The 16,319-nt window shown below is 45.5% G+C and overlaps 1 protein-coding gene and 1 long non-coding RNA gene across 2 annotated transcripts in view; one reads left to right on the top strand and one right to left on the bottom strand.

The window, feature by feature from the left end:
- The window catches only part of LOC119964582 (nardilysin-like), a 133,730-nt gene extending 122,087 nt beyond the window's left edge, over window positions 1–11,643 (bottom strand). The window contains 3 exon segments of the mRNA XM_038794258.1: window positions 1,696–1,777; window positions 9,100–9,343; window positions 11,480–11,643. Of these exon segments, the coding sequence (XP_038650186.1) occupies window positions 1,696–1,777; window positions 9,100–9,343; window positions 11,480–11,643 (490 nt within the window).
- On the top strand, window positions 11,643–16,050 carry LOC119964587. Its single transcript, XR_005460332.1, has 2 exons — window positions 11,643–12,308; window positions 15,337–16,050. It is a non-coding gene; the product is annotated as an uncharacterized LOC119964587 (long non-coding RNA).
- Window positions 16,051–16,319: the final 269 nt, after the last annotated feature.

The raw sequence follows: 16,319 nt of genomic DNA, 5'->3' as shown, positions 1-16,319 counted from the left end.
GGAAGAAATAGACGACAAGAGAAGGCTTCGGCTGAGGCTGCAGCGGGAAAAAGCATGGCGGACGACCCAGCAGTTGATGGAGCAGCTGATGCAGTTCATAAAGGAGGGCTTCGCCAAGCAGAAACAGGAATGCTTGGACCCGATTAAAGAATCGATTGCGCGGCTGGAACTTAGACTGGATGCCCAAGATCAGGCGATCCAGAAAGTGGAGAAGGCACTGACTCAAAGGGTCTGGTTTAGCACACTGGGCTAAATAGCTGGCTTTTAAAGCAGACCAAATCAGGCCAGCAGCACGGTTCAATTCCCGTACCAGCCTCCCTGAACAGGCGCTGGAATGTGGCAACTAGGGGCTTTTCACAGTAACTTCATTGAAGCCTACTCGTGACAATAAGCGATTTTCATTTTTTTCATTTCAGGAGGATCAAACAGTGGTGTAGTTGGAGGTGGGGATGCTGAGAGACCAGCAGAAAATGCTCCAGGAGAAGGTGGAGGATCTAGAGAACAGGTTCTGCCGGCAGAACTTGAGAATCGTTGGTCTCCTGGAGGGGTCCGAAGGAGTGGATGCTGGGGCATACATAGCGGGCATGTTCGAGAAGTTACTCGGGGAAGGGACGTTCTCCCGACCCTTGGAGGTGGACAGGGCTCACAGAGCGCTCGCAAGGAAGCCGCACGTGGGGGACCCAACCCGAACGACCGCCGCACGTGGGGGACCCAACCCGACCGCCGCACGTGGGGGACCCAACCCGACCGCCGCACGTGGGGGACCCAACCCGACCGACCCCCCCCCCCCACCCGACCGACCCCCCCCCACCCGACCGACCCCCCCCCCCAACCCGACCGGACCCCCCCCCCCAACCCGACCGACCCCCCCCCCAACCCGACCGACCCCCCCCCAACCCGACCGACCCCCCCCCCAACCCGACCGACCCCCCCCAACCCGACCGACCCCCCCCCAACCCGACCGACCCCCCCCCAACCCGACCGACCCCCCCCCCAACCCGACCGACCCCCCCCCCCCCCACCCGACCGCCCCCCCCCCCCCCCCCCGACCGCCCCCCCCCCCCCAACCCGACCGACCCCCCCCCCCAACCCGACCGACCCCCCCCCCCAACCCGACCGACCCCCCCCCCAACCCGACCGACCCCCCCCCAACCCGACCGACCCCCCCCCCAACCTGACCGACCCCCCCCCCAACCTGACCCCCCCCCCCCAACCCGACCGACCCCCCCCCCCCCCAACCCGACCGACCCCCCCCTAGAAAAAGGTGGGACCTGTGAGGGAGGAAGATGGCTTTTACACTATGTTTATATCTGTATGCACACTGTTTCTTCTGTTGTTGTTATAAAACCATAAATACCTCAATTAAATGTTTATTAAAAAGATACATTGAGAGCAAGGAAGTCCGCATTGGTAAATCTACATTCAACCAAATATTTAAAAATTAAGTTTACCTTAATTTCCCAAACATATCAGTAAGGTCCCTGCAGATTAAGAGGAATAGCTTGTGCAAAACATATTGGAGGTAAACTTGCAAAGAGATTACACAAAAAAATACTAGACTACATAGAACTTAACTAGCTCATATTAAATGGTATCCGAACTAATGTTAGCATTAGCACACTAATACAATTGGAGTATATTTAAGGGTTTAGTCCCAAACATATTAACATTGAACTGTAAACAGACTTAACTCACTGTGTTCCAAAAAATGTGCCAGTCCTGGAAGATCATCAGGATCGCTAAAACTTCCAATCCCAACACAAAGAGCAGCTGCTGACTACAAACAATGAATGCAAGAAAATATTTAGATGTACGAATAAATTAATTTTCTTCTCTTCTCACTAGAAAAGACAGATAACTTGCTCAAAGGCATGTGCCAATGTTGCTGTGAAACCAGCTTGCAAGATGGTGAGAAATTCATCTACAATTTTCCTTCCCCACGTGTCGAAACCTCCCTGCCTGCAGCAGTGTAGACAATATTAAGAGAAAGATCAATAAACCAACATTCTATCTCTCCCTCTTTCACTGCATATATGCCCCACATTTTATAGAATCATAGAAATATACAGGAGGAGGCCATTCAGACAATAACATCTTATACCATAAAGTAAGACTTATCTACTTAAAAACAATAAGAAATTAGTTCTGCATTTATTTAAGTTTAAAACAGTTGCAAAGATTCAATATGCAAATATTGGTAGCACGATATCTCCTGTCATTGATTTAATGCTGTGCCCCATTTCCAAAGTGTTCCATTTTGTGGAGTAACTGGAGAAGAACAAATCATGTATCACAGCAATATATACCTGTTCTATACCACTTCCAATTGAAGGAAGTTGAAAAGATGATTACCTCGTTTATTGAGGGGGTGGGGAAAGAAGATATATTCTGGGAGTCCGGTGGTAGTAGCAACATTGGAAATCTGGGGGTCAGGGAAATGCTGATTCGGGGGAATTATAGATTTGAGCCAGGAAAGTGGGATGGGAGCTTTTGGAGATGGGAGGAGAAGGGAATTACGGCATTAAAGGATTTGCTTTATGGAGGCCGGTTTGCGGAACTGGAGGAGCTGGGGACGAAACATGGGTTGGGGCAGGGGGAGATGTTTAGGTATATGCAAGTCCGAGATAGGAGATACAGAGCTTTCTGGTGGCGCCGGCCCCCACACTGTTGGAGGAGATGCTGACAAGAGGACTGGAGAGGGGGGTGGTGACGGTGATTTATGGGGTGATTCTGGAAGAGAAGAGAAGGCATCACTAGAGGGGATTAAGACAAAGTGGGTGTGGGCATGGAGGAGGGTTTGTGGTGAGGTGCTCCGGAGGATGAATGCTTCAACCTCGTGCGCGAGGTTGAGGCTGATACAGCTGAAGGTGTGTGCAGGGCGCACCTCACAAAGACAAGGATGAGCCGACTCTTTGAGGGGATAGAGGATGCGTCTGAGCATTGTGGGGGAGGCCCCGCAAATCACGTTCATATGTTTCAGTCCTCTCCAAAGCTGAAGGGGTATTGGAAGTGGTCTTCAGGGTAATCTTGAAGGTGGTGCATATGAAACTTGAACCAGGTCCCCTTGAAGCCATATTCGGGGTATTGGATCGGCCGAGGTTGGAAGCAGATGTGAAGGCAGATGTCTTAGCCTTCGCCTCACTGATCGCCCGAAGGCGGGTCCTCTTGGCGTGGAGGTCAGCTTCTCCACCCTGTGCGTGGCGTGGCAAGGGGATCTGCTGGAGTTCTTAACACTTGAGAAAGTGAAGTTTGAGTCGAAGGGAAGGAGGAAAGGGTTCTACAATACCTGGACTTGTTTATTATGCATTTTCAAGAATTGGAGGACATTGAACATTAGGTGGGTGAGGGGGTTGGACTCTGTATGTTGTTAGTGACTAGTGGCTACGTATGGGGTGATGGTGGATTCCCGATTCTTTTTCTTTGATGTTTGTATTTAAAATTGTGAGGGTTGTTTGGCGGTAGGTAGGAGGAAGGGATTGTCATTGCATTGCTACCACTGATTGTTTGTTGATGGGTGTAAATTTGGATGAAAATGTGAAAAAGGAGAATAAAAGTATTTTTTTAAATGGAAGTAAGAGATAGGTCTGGTGGACAATATGGGCTCAATGAGGAGACAGGAAACAAGAGAACCAATTCAGTCTCAATCCTAGTGACAAAGAAATCTAAGGGTTCCTCATGCCATTTACTGGAGCTAAAGGTAGAGAAGACAGGGATTGGAGTTTAAGACGACAGCTTGCAGCAGAGCAAGAAATATAGCTGGAGACTATCTTAATGTTCCAGGTGTCAATAGTTTTGATAGATTGATAATCTGCTCAACAATACTCAGTTTGCGTTCTGCCAAAACAGCTGGCTCTATGGCAGGGTTCAAAATATATGAAGGGGTTGGTGGGTGAATTCCTCCTTGAAATGTCACAGGTAGCCCACTGACAAAAACAGCAACCAAAAAGAAAATGCTGGAAAATCACAGGAGGACTGGCAGCATCTGTAGGGAGAGAAAAGAGCTAACGTTGAGTCCAGATGACCCTTTGTCAAAGCTGACAAAATCAGCAGCAAGGGCGGGAAGGCAAGTGGAGCAGCTAGGTCAACAACATAGGGAGACAGATGGAATCAAAAATAAAAACAACTTTTTGCTCCAAAGAGAAAAAAGAGACAGAAACAAGCAGAGCCTCAGAACTTCAGAGTCAATGGATAGTTGACACTTTTCACACCTAACTTTGGAATTATATAGGAAGACCAAAGCTAATGCGAGTCCCCGAGGCAGTCTCCATCCTTCATCCTGGCAACTGAGGCTGAACTGGAATTATTTGAGTTGTGTTTTTTTTATTGAAGGGAGAAGTGGAAGTGGAAGAGCAGCAGTTTCTGACAGCCTGACCTACAACCTTTATGTTGAATTTGGCTAGGATGAGCACAAGAGCCTTCCCTTCAAGCGTGATTGAACAGACTTCCTAGACACTTTAATCAAAACAAGCTTTACTCTAAGAACTTAGTTAACATACATGTATACACACACAGCAAGATTTTTGTCAATTACAAACATAAAGTCACCCCACAGCTACAGTAATCTACATATAACACTTAATGAATTTCCACCTTAACTGTTCCAATTTAAAAACAAAATCCCATAAACCAAAAGCCAGTTTTGCAAGGACGTGGCCCAACACTCTGCACCCTCACTTGAACAATACTGATATTCTGAACACGTTTCACCGGCAGGTTTAAACCCTCCCGGAAAGGAAACATTATCTTTTAAGTTACCAAAGCGGGCAGCTATAATCAATTGGATTTTATCTCTTTAAAATGAAAACAGGGGGAGACAGGCCAAAACACTTATTTTCTTTGTCTGTGTCCACAGCAATGAAAACTAAAGCAAAAGTAAAAACAAAACTCACAACAGTGCCGCTCCCGACGGCCCCGGGGAGATACCCAGGGAGTCCGGTAGTAATAGCTTTGTTGAGAATTTGGAGGCAGTTTCAACAGCACTTCGGGTTGGGGGCAGGGTCAAGAGAAATGCCGATTCGGGGGAACTATAGATTTGAGCCAGGGAAATGGGATGGTAATTTTCAGAGATGGGAGGAGAAAGGAATTAGGACACTAAAAGATTTATTTCTTGGGGGTCGTTTTGCAGGATTGAAGGAGCTTTGAGCGAAGTATGGGCTGGAGCAGGGAGAAATATTTAGATACATGCAGGTTCGAGGCTTTGCCAGAAAGGAGATACAGAGCTTCCCAGTAGAACCGGCTTCCACATTGCTGGAGGTGGTGCTTACGACAGGGGGACTGGAGAAGGGGGTAGTATAGGTGGTTAACGGGGCTATTTTGGAGGAGGAGAAGGCGCCACTAGAAGGGATCAAGGCAAAGTGGGAGGAAGATTCGGAGAGGGTATGGAGGAGGGGTTCTGGTGTGAGGTGCTCCGGAGGGTGAACGCCTCCACCTCGTGTGCAAGGTTGGGGCTGATACAGCTGAAGGTGGTATATAGAGCACACCTTACAAGGGCGAGGATGAGCCGGCTCTTTGAGAGAGTAGAAGATGTGTGAGAACATTGCGGGGGGGCCGCAAACCACATTCACATGCTTTGGTCCTGTCCAAAGCTGGAGGATTACTGGAAGGGGGTGTTTAGGGCAATCTCTAAAGTGGTGCTCGTGGTGGGGGGACCTGCTGGAATGCTCAACACTTGAAAAGGTCAAATTTGAACTGAGCAGAAGGATGGAGGGGTTCTACAATTCATGGGTGTTATTCATTATGCACTTCCGAGAATTGGATCACATTGAACATTAGGGGGGGTTGGGGGCAAGGGGACTGTAAGTGTTGATGGTGACGATGGGTGATTCCTGATTCCTTTTTGTCATTTGTTTATGTTAACATGCGGGCCAATGTCTGGGGTTTAGTGGGAGGATGGGATTGTTGCTATTGAAATGGGGATTGACAATACATTCATTACTGATTATTGTTTATTGTTGGATGTAAATTTGGGAGAAAATGTGAACAAGGAGAAGAAAATATATTTAACCTCACAGCCACAGCTCAATCACATCACTGAAACAATGTGAAAAGACAAAAACCTTTCGTGAAGAGACACTCCCATGACACACCTCAACAAATCAGCCTTCACCCTCCCCACCAAGCTAGAGAAATTGAACTTCCAAAGACCTGCCCAATCCCAGGCCACCTGCATCCCCAAATACCTAAAGTGAGACGCTGCCAGATGAAATGGCAGCCCCCCCACCTCAGCTCCTACCCATGGAGAGAAAACACGAAGTAGTCACTGTGCCCCAAATTCACCTTATACCCAGAGAATGCCCCAAATCTTTAAAGCAAGCCCATTATGTCCCCCACCCAGGAGCCCGACTACGAAATATCAACTATTCACCTTAGCCTTAAACAAGATCACCTCCCAGACCACCGACGGCGAGACCTCCCCCCACATACTCCTCAATCACCTTCCCATCTTATCACAGAAACTCTAATCCACCAACAACCCTGCATATATCCCCCACCCCGGCTTCTGGGCTGCCCCCTTCTCCAGTACCACATCCATCCAATGCGAAGCGTGATGAGAGATCACAATTGCCGAATACTCTACCCGAACTCCAGGCAACAGTGCCTTCCCCACCATGAAAAAAAATCAATCCTAGAGTGGTTAGCACTGCTGCCTCACGGTGCTTGAGGACCAGGGTTCAATCCCGTCCCCAGGTCACTGTCCATGTTGAGTTTGCACATTCTCCCACTGGCTGCGCAGGTCTCACCGCACAGCCCAAAGATGTGCAGGTTAGGTGGATTGGCCACGCTAAATTGCCCCTTAATTGGAAAAAAATAATTGGGCACTCTAAATTTATTTTTAAAAAACAAAGAGAAAAAAGCACATCCATTAGAAGCAAGACCACATGTAAAAAAACCGCTTATTAAAAAATTAATAATAATAATCTTTGTCACATGTAGGCTTACATTAACACTGCAATGAAGTTACTGTGAAAAACCCCTAATCGCCACAATCCGCCGCCTGTTTGGATACGCAGAGGGAGAATTCAGAATGTCCAAATTACCTAACAGCACGTCTTTCGGGACTTGCGGGAGGAAATCCACAAAGACACAGGGGGAACGTTCAGATTTTGCACAGTGACCCAAGCCGGAAATCGAAACTAAGACACTGGAGCTGTGAAGCAACAGTGCCAACCATTGTGCTACCATGCCGTCCCCACTGTGCTGCCCTACAATTAACGCTGCAATGAAGTTACTGTGAAAATCCCCTAGTCACCACACTCCTGCACCTGTTTGGGTACACTGTAGGAGAATTCAGAATGTCCAAATCACCTAACATTCTTTTGGAAAATGTAGAAGGAAACCCACAGATACAGCGAGAACATGCAGACTAAGCAGACAGTAACCCAAGCCGGGAATCGAACCCAGGTACCTGGTACTGTGAAGTAACAGTGCTAACCACTGTGCTACCGTGCCACCCGTAAGACCACTCCAAACCTCACCCAGCTGCTGCACGATGCCACCTTCATCCTTCCAAAAGCAGCCAACCTTCTCACCAACTCCACTGTCAGATCTTGGTTATATATGTATATCAGCACCTTCCCACTTCACCTCCCATCTCTGCTTTGCCCAGCTCAAAACCTTTGCCTCCTCGTGGTAGCTGTAAAAGCAGACTATGACCGCCCGTGGTGGCTCATTTGTTTTAGGCTAAGGCTGCAACAAGCGTTGTGTCCTGTCCAGCGCATAGAGGGAGGGCTCTTCTTCCTCTCCCATCAACTCGGCAAACATCTTTGCAAAATACTCAGTCGGCCTCAGGCCCTCCATCCCCTTGGGCAGACCCACAAACTTTATCTCCTTGACTTGGTCACCAGGTCCTCCACCTTAGCTCAGAGTCCTTTATTGACCTTCGCCACCCTTCACAGTCCCTCACCCATCGAGGTGAACTGGCTGTGACAATGTCTCCTACACCCTTTCATCTACTCCCCTTGTTCCCGCACCTCGACCAATGTCTTAATTAATGTAACCTTTAAAAGGACAAGTGCCTCCTCCACCCACTCTTTAAGCAAAGCAGTCATCCCCCTCCAAAGCTCCTCTAAATGTTTGGCGAACAGCTTTTCAAACTCCACTGACATCACCTTGGTCAGAGTTTCAACCATTTTTTAAAAAATAATTTAAAAATTTAGGGTACCCAATTATTGTTTCCAATTTAAAGGGCAATTTAGCATGGCCAATCCACCTCCACATCTTTTGGTTGTGGTGGTGAAACCCATGCAGACACAGAACGTGCAAACTCCATGCAGACAGTGACTCAGTGCCCAGATCGAACCTGGGTCCTCGGCGGCGTAAGCAGTAGTGCTAACCACTATGCCGCCATGCCGTCCATAGTTTCAACTATGCTGGGATCAGCCCTACCTGACAAGCCAGCCCCCGTTACCTTTCTTCCTGCTGGACTCACAGCAACGCCTGTCTGCGGACTCACTCACCCCCTTCTTTCCAAGACCTTTCCTCTAGGACTTCAACATTTCCCCAACTCCTTATGGTTTCTCACACCAGCTCATCCAAAATGTACCCCGGAGAGCAGGCTTAAAACCCAAAAAACAAAGACTCTACAAGTGCGACCTCCACATACATGTCGCCACCGGCAGTCAAGAGTGAGAATTTTAGACAAGAGGGGTGGAAAAAGGTGAGGCGCAAAAGGAGAATTTTAGTGCAAAATAAAATTGTAGCATAAATGCAATGTTATTTGAAAATGGGAACACACACAACAAATAACTGACATCAATTTGAACAGGAAATGTATTCTATGGATCTAATTGATAGATAATCCTTAATTAACTAAATCAAAAATTTATACATTTCTCAATTTTTTTTGAATTGCTCATTGTCACAAAGTTGTGTGCTTTAAAATTGCAATGAAAATGTATATATTAGTTATATGTTTACATATATTAAGTTGAATTCTTTTTATAATGGCTTCATAATTATCTCCATTTCTACTTGCAGTACATCAGGTTATAATTGTACAAGTGCCACTCCAGGGTCACGGATGTGGATTTTCACAATCCAATGCCATTAGGAGTTAATTAGAAATCAACGGCTTGGCTCAATGCAAAAGAAAATCTTTACCTGCTTTTCTGAATTTCTTTTGCTTCCAGCACATCCCTCAACTAAAGCTCCAAATTCATCCTCTTCGACATCCTCAAGAGGTTCTTCTGCAGAATCATCATCATCATCATCTGATGCGTTCTCAGAACCATCATCATCACCACCCTCTTCCTCAACCTGCATGTCCGAATCAGACGTTTCTGCTCGACTAGTGAACAAGTCGGAGATTAAGAGCACGCTTATACCATTTTCCAGTTGGATATATCTGAAATATATTTTGAAAGCATAGAATATATATATATATATTTTTGAAAGCATACCATGCAAAAAAATTTATTTTATACCAAAAGGGCTCTAATAAAAGTGTTAGCATTCATTATTAAATCTTTTGAGATGTTTGTTCGTAACCACATCTTATTTTATAATTATTTGACATTTTCTTTTAATTCATATGTTGAAATTTTATGGTTATGGTTATGAAATTTACAGAGCAGAGACTGGATGTAAATTAAAGGCCACATCAGGTACAAAGAGAGAAAAAAGACTGGATGAGAGAGAAAAGAAAGATAGATAAAATGCATTTGTAATGGGTAACTTTCAGTACCATATATTGACTGGCCGTGATTAACATTGTTAAAAGGGGCTTGAAACTAAAATAATAGCAAAATACTGTGGATTCTGGAAATCCAAAGTAAATGAAAGTGCTGGAAATATTCAGCAGGTCAGGCAACATCTTATAATAATGAGAGAAAATGCTGGAAAATCTCAGCAGGTCTGGCAGCATCTGTAGGGAGAGAAAAGAGCTAACGTTTCAAAAGCTAAAAGTGCTTTGACAAGAGTCATCGGACTCGAAACGTTAGCTCTTTTCTCTCCCCACAGATGCTGCCAGACCTGCTGAGATTTTCCCGCATTTCTTTTCAGATTCCAGCAAAGTAATTTGTTTTTATCTTATAATAATAACCTTTATTGTCACAAGTAGGCTGACATGAACACTGCAATGAAGTTACTGTGAAAAGCCCCAAGTCGCCAAATTCCAGTGCTTATTCGGGCAGACAGAGAGAGAATTCAGAACGTCCATTCGGCCCATTGAGTCTGCACCAACCCACTTAAACCCTCACTCCACCATATTCCCGTAACCCAATAACCCCTTCGAACCTTTTTGGACACTAAGGGCAATTTATCATGGCCAATCCACCTAACCTGCATGTCTTTGGACTGTGGGAGGAAACCAGAGCACCCAGTGGAAACCCACACATACAGGGGGAGAATGTGCAGACTCCGTGACAGTGACCCAGCATGGAATTGAACCTGGGACTCTGGCGCTGTGAAGCCACAGTGCTATCCACTTGCGGTACTGTGCTGCCCAAATAATGGGGGGGGTGTTTAGCACACTGGGCTAAATCGCTGGCTTTGAAAGCAGACCAGCAGCACGGTTCGAACAGCCTCCCCGATAGGTGCCGGAATGTGGCTAGGGGCTTTTCACAGTAACTTCATTGAAGTCTACTCGTGACAATAAGCGATTTTCATACATTCCATTCTGACATCATAGACAACGACTCTGAAATGCATGTTTCAATTTAATTCATGTTTGAACTAATTACTAAAAAACTCCTTTTTCTTCTGCTTAACCCGTAGTTTAAGTAAATCAAATATGGAGCAAAGGGTGGGAGTCGATTTATCAGAGTGTACTCTAATCTGGGCGATGCGCAAATCGTATCCCAGCTCAACATCCGCCACTACACATCATAAATTGAGTGACAACTGAACGCACGAAATCGATACAAGCAACATTGTTGTGACGGCCATTATTTTTTGAAGATACCGATATGTTGGAAACATTCTAATCTCCACAAGTAATTTCTTCACACAAAGTATCTCCGAAAAATCTAATAAATAATTTGTATCATTTAGGTCCCTCGAAAACGTTCCACATTCCGTAACAAAAAGGTGTTAACTATTTACTTTTCCAGTATTACTGCTGTTTCCTTTTTGCGAATGAAAAGTAACACATTTCCTACCCCAGCTGAAAGGTTCCGATTGTTATTTGTGGGAATCCTGTTTTATATACACTGCTACGTCTGCCCATGCAACAGTCACTACACCCCCCTGTGACTTACTGCTTGGAGCTGCGACCAAATGCAATCTACCCCACCTGAAAACAAGGTAGGAAATTGCTCCCGGATTTTCGTTGCTGCAAAATAATAAAACGTTTCCCAGGGAGCAGCTTCCCATGCAGGTAGCTTCTCTCACACACACACAGCCCCCCTCCCCCCACGGATGGTTTGGTTCCTTCTTTGGGTGCTTTAAACTAACAAAAATGACAGAAGAAGAATATCCTTCTGGAGGAACGAAGCAATGAACCCCTGGCTGTAGGGGAGGGGGTTCGTCAGGTTGACCTTACCTGTACTCTTTGTGGTCACTGGGGGACTTGACAATGTCGGGGTCGCTCCGGTTCTCTTCGGGTTTAAATTCCACCTCCTGCTCCCGGGCGTCTGCCACCGGGTGGTTATCCACATTCTGAGCCGTGTCCCTGCTCGACGATTTCGACTTGTTCCTCACTGGCATGACGAGAGGTAGCGGGCGGCCGATCCGGCTCACGCGGGCAGCGCGGCAGATCAGATGCCAGCAGCAGCACCGGCGGCTGAGGAAGGCCTCGACCACAGCCGTCCAACCGGCTTGAACTTTGCAGTGCTGCGGCAAGACCGTTTATAAAACGTAATCAGGCCCCGTCGTAATGTGAATGAATGAATAAATAAACAAACAAGGTCCTGTCCTGTCTCCGCCGGCCAGTCAGCGGGCTGAGGTATGGAGAGATTGCGGCGGCCCGGGGATTGGGGTGGTAGTAGTTGGAGCACTAGGCCGCGGACCACTCGACCTCGTGCGGGGGGGGGGAAGGAGATTCGGTAAACCGTCCGCAAGCGTCCACCAAACCGCCAACTCGGGGGGTCGGTCCCGCCCCCTTCACTCTGATTGGCGCTTTTGTATAAAGCCACTATTCTGTACGGTTCCGTCGTCTGTCAATCAGCTGGGCCGTGACCAGCATGTTCGGTTGAGAGGCTGCCAGGCGGCGGAGGAACGGACAGCGCTTCATTTCCAGGGTGGAGAATTCTAACCCATAGTGGGTCCCCTGCAGATGGTTCGCCCATCTCTTGACTAAAACCCTCCAAATACTTTGCTCAGTATGCCTTGTTGGCATTTGGACGTCTACAGTACAATGCACGCTGGCTGGTGTAAGATTTACATCTTTCTGAAAACAGATACATGTCATTATAGGCAATGACATTGGACTTTTTTCGATTCGTGTTCAAGTTCCAGGCGATTCTGGCCACATCATATTTATTGCTTATCCCCACTTGGTTAGAGAAAGTAGTGCCAGGCCTTCTCCTTTGCAGTCCTTCTGGTAATGGCACTCTCGCTATTCAAATAATGAAGCAACCATAAAGATGACATGCGACTTAGATGGAAATTTAAAAGCTACGGTGTTCCTGTGATATTACGATTGTTGTCCTTCGTGGTAAAGATTGTAGCAAAGGAAAAAGGTCACAAATCAAACATAACGCAGCAATCAATTTGGCCTAACCTAATATTAAGGTAAAACTACCCAATTGGTGGAAAATTTACTGATAAATGTTACTGTTGGACTCCAGTAGCATTTTTATGCACACTTGAGGATTCCTAACGCTTGACTTGATGAGCCTTTTTGTTTCTTCATTCCCACAATTTGAGATGGGCAATAAATGTTGGCTTTGCTAGTGATGTCCACACCCTAAATTGTGCTTGAACTGAGTGGCTTGCCAGGCCATTCCACAAGGCAGTCTATCACATTACTGTGAACCTGTAGTAACATCTAGATCAAACTGGATAAGGATGGCAGATTTTCTTCCCAAAGGGACATTAGTGAACCTGATGGTTTTTTGCAACAATCAATGATAGTTGTCATGGTTACCATTTCTGAGACCAGCATTATATTCCAGATTTAGTAACTGAATTCTTGGGGTTTGGACCCATGACCCCTCTGGATTACTAGGCCAGCAAAATTACCAATATGCTACTAACAGCCCCTAACCTGCGCCTATGTTTTCTGGACTGGGCTTGAATGTTTGTCTTGCCAAATAAAGTATTTTTTCCCCTTGTTTTATTCCCACAGGACTACAATCTTAGTAGTACTTTCATGAATAATCTATTTTCTGCTAATATCAATATCAGTCATTCTCCTTGTCTTCCATAATATCCATTCCTAAATTGCATTATATTTCAGTTTTAGTGTGGCCATTCAATTTCTTGACTCTCCTTGTCAGTCTGCCAATATTCCTTTTTGTCTTTTTGCTTCCTAAGCTTTCTATCATTGTGTGTTTCTCTTTATTTTTGCTCTCCCATTTCAGTGTCAACTTACAGCAACAAAGCACAAGATAGGTGTACCAGTGGACATAAAACAATACTTGGGTTTCCCCAATGCATCAGATGTCCATAGACTAGAAATGTTGCACATATAGAAATATCTTGGGGTATCATGATCATTAATGGAAGTTATAAAACACTAAAATGTTTCTTCAAATGTACACAGCCATTACACTTCAACTTACGTGTATACTTGTGATAATGGATTTTTCCTTTATTTTATTTTCAATGCATAGTTCTCAATATGTGTTTCTGAAAGTTACATATAAATTTTAAATTTCACAATAAATTCAATTATATGATTTCTTTCCTGATCATTTATTTTTTGCATGACAAAAAAGTAATTTAAATTGATTACAGCAAGCTAAGGGAGAGGGTAGAGCTGCCGCGGGATAGTGAGTTCAGGTATCTGCAGGTTAGGGACTTTGCACGAAAGGTCTGGAGGGGGTTGCCGGGATACACCCTGCTGGAGCGACTGCTGCTTCCGGATGTGGAAGGGGAGGGAAAAATTGAGGATATATATAAGTGGCTGGGGGAGCAGGGAGGTGAACGGGTGGTGAAGATCAAGGAGAAATGGGATGCGGAGTTGGGAGGGGAGATCAATTGGGGAGTATGGAGTGAGGCACTGCGAAGGGTAAATGGGACATCCTCTTGTGCAAGGATGAGCCTGATACAGTTTAAGGTGGTGCACAGGGTGCATATGACTTGGGTGAGAATGAGTGGGTTCTTTCAGGAGGTAGTAGATGAATGTGAGAGGTGTGGGCGGGGGCCAGCGAATCACGTGCACATGTTTTGGGTTGCAAAAATTTGGGAAGATTCTGGGCGGGAGTGTTCGTGGTCTTAGCCAGGGTAGTGGAGGAGGAGGAGGTGGACCTAGACCGTTTGGTGGCGATATTTGGACTTTCAGAGAAGCCGGAGCTCATGGAGAGAAGGAAGGCCAATGTTGTGGCCTTCGCCTCTCTGATTGCATGACGGCGAATTTTGCTGGAGTGGCGGTCGGCGTCACCACCGGGGGTAGCGGCTTGGTTGAATGCCCTGTACAGCATCCTGCGGTTAGAGATGATAAAGTATGAGTTAAGGAGCTCAGCAGGGGAGTTTGAGAAAAGGTGGGGGATGTTTGTGACCGTGTTTGAGGTGCTGTTCGTGCAGGGGTTGGGGGGGGGGGGGGGGGGGTGGGTGTGTGGTGGGGGGGGGGGGAGGGAGGGGAAAATCTGTACAGACTGTATAGTTGATTGTTGGGAAGTATGTTTCCAGGGGTGTTTATTTGCTGTAACCTGCTTTGATACATGTTTGTAATAAAATAGTTTTTTAAAAATTGATTACAACAAAGGAAGATTTAAAATACCCAAGCTAAAAATGTATTGTGTTCCCCCTGTGCTGATGTCCCTAGCCTTAAACAAGGCATTAAACAATTTAGACTACAACAAGACGTGATCTAAAAAAGTAAGTTTCAGTTCTGATCTTTGAGCTATTCAATTTGCCACTAAACAGATTTTGGTATGTATTTTCTTGCATTATTACAGTGACATGGCAATTTTTAACTGATAACCAGCAGGCCTGACTGCGCCCACAGAGCTGCAGCTTGTGGTTCCTACCAGAGTAGAACCATAAGAACATGAGATACAGGTTAAGAAATGAACCATCAGCCCCGTGGCTTGTTTCACCTTAACAATATATATCAACTCTAAGTTTTCGCCCTATTCCCACATCCATTGATCCATTTGATACCCAAAAGTCTGTTGGCTTCAGTTGTGAATGTACTCAACAATGAAGCATCCTAGGAGAGAAGTTTGAAATAGTGAAGAAATTTCTCCTCATCTCAGTCCTAAATGGCCAACCGTTTTTTATTTTTCCCATCAGATGACCAGGACTAGCCACGTTTCCAAATAACAATTCTTTCCTGCTAGAGTCAGATGGCGATACAAGCAGAAACTCAACCCAAAAGGAAAGTGTGAAGTGTGTCATGGATCTGCCTAGTAACAGCAGTAACACAAATGTGACAAAGCACGATGGGATACAATTTGCCCAGCAACAGGTGGAAATCTACCTAGCGACAGCAGTAGCCATTCAAATGGCATGATGGGATATGATTTTAAAAGTAGTAAAATGCAGGTATACAGACATATATAGTTGCCAGTACCCTCAGAAGCAGAGTGATAGTTTACACCTAACAACTAGAGAGACTAATTCCTAATCTAAAAGCCAGGAGCCTAGACTGGTATCTACGTTTTAGAGCTAAGGCCGTACAGAAACCATTGTAACGGTAGTTTAAATATCTTGGCTGGACCAGGAAAATACATTTCCCAGACTTGACTATCAACTCTGTTTTGTGTGGTAACTATATGTTGGATTTGACTCAGAGATTTACTTAATTTAGATGTTGTTTAGGGAAAGGGTATGTCTTAAGGAGCTCAGGGATTGTAGATATAGTCTGGAACAGGGGGTACATTCTACATAAACTGTGTGTGTGTTTAGTGATTCATATACTTAATTGTCCTGGAGTATTGTAGTCCTGTTCATGTGTATTGGTCTTTTCTTTAATGTAATAAATAGTCTTTAGTAATTGTTACACAATGACTGGACTGTTTATTCTCACTGGGGCTTCACTTGACTCCTCACACTATTCCAAAAAACAAAACTATATACCCCCACGAACCAGTGTTGCAAGTTGAGATACCCTTACAGATACCATCAGCGTGGCTCATAACAAATGTTTGTTAAATATTAGTTTCTTAGCCTTTTTTTATTCTTTCATGGGACATGGGCATTGCTGGCTAGGCCAACATTTATTGTCCATCCCTAATTGCCCTTGTGAAGCTGGCGGTGAGCCCCATTCTTGGAAC

Source organism: Scyliorhinus canicula, chromosome 4 (genome assembly GCF_902713615.1).
Source record: "Scyliorhinus canicula chromosome 4, sScyCan1.1, whole genome shotgun sequence".
NCBI classification, from domain to species: domain Eukaryota; kingdom Metazoa; phylum Chordata; class Chondrichthyes; order Carcharhiniformes; family Scyliorhinidae; genus Scyliorhinus; species Scyliorhinus canicula.
This window is presented reverse-complemented; position numbering and strand designations above follow the sequence as displayed.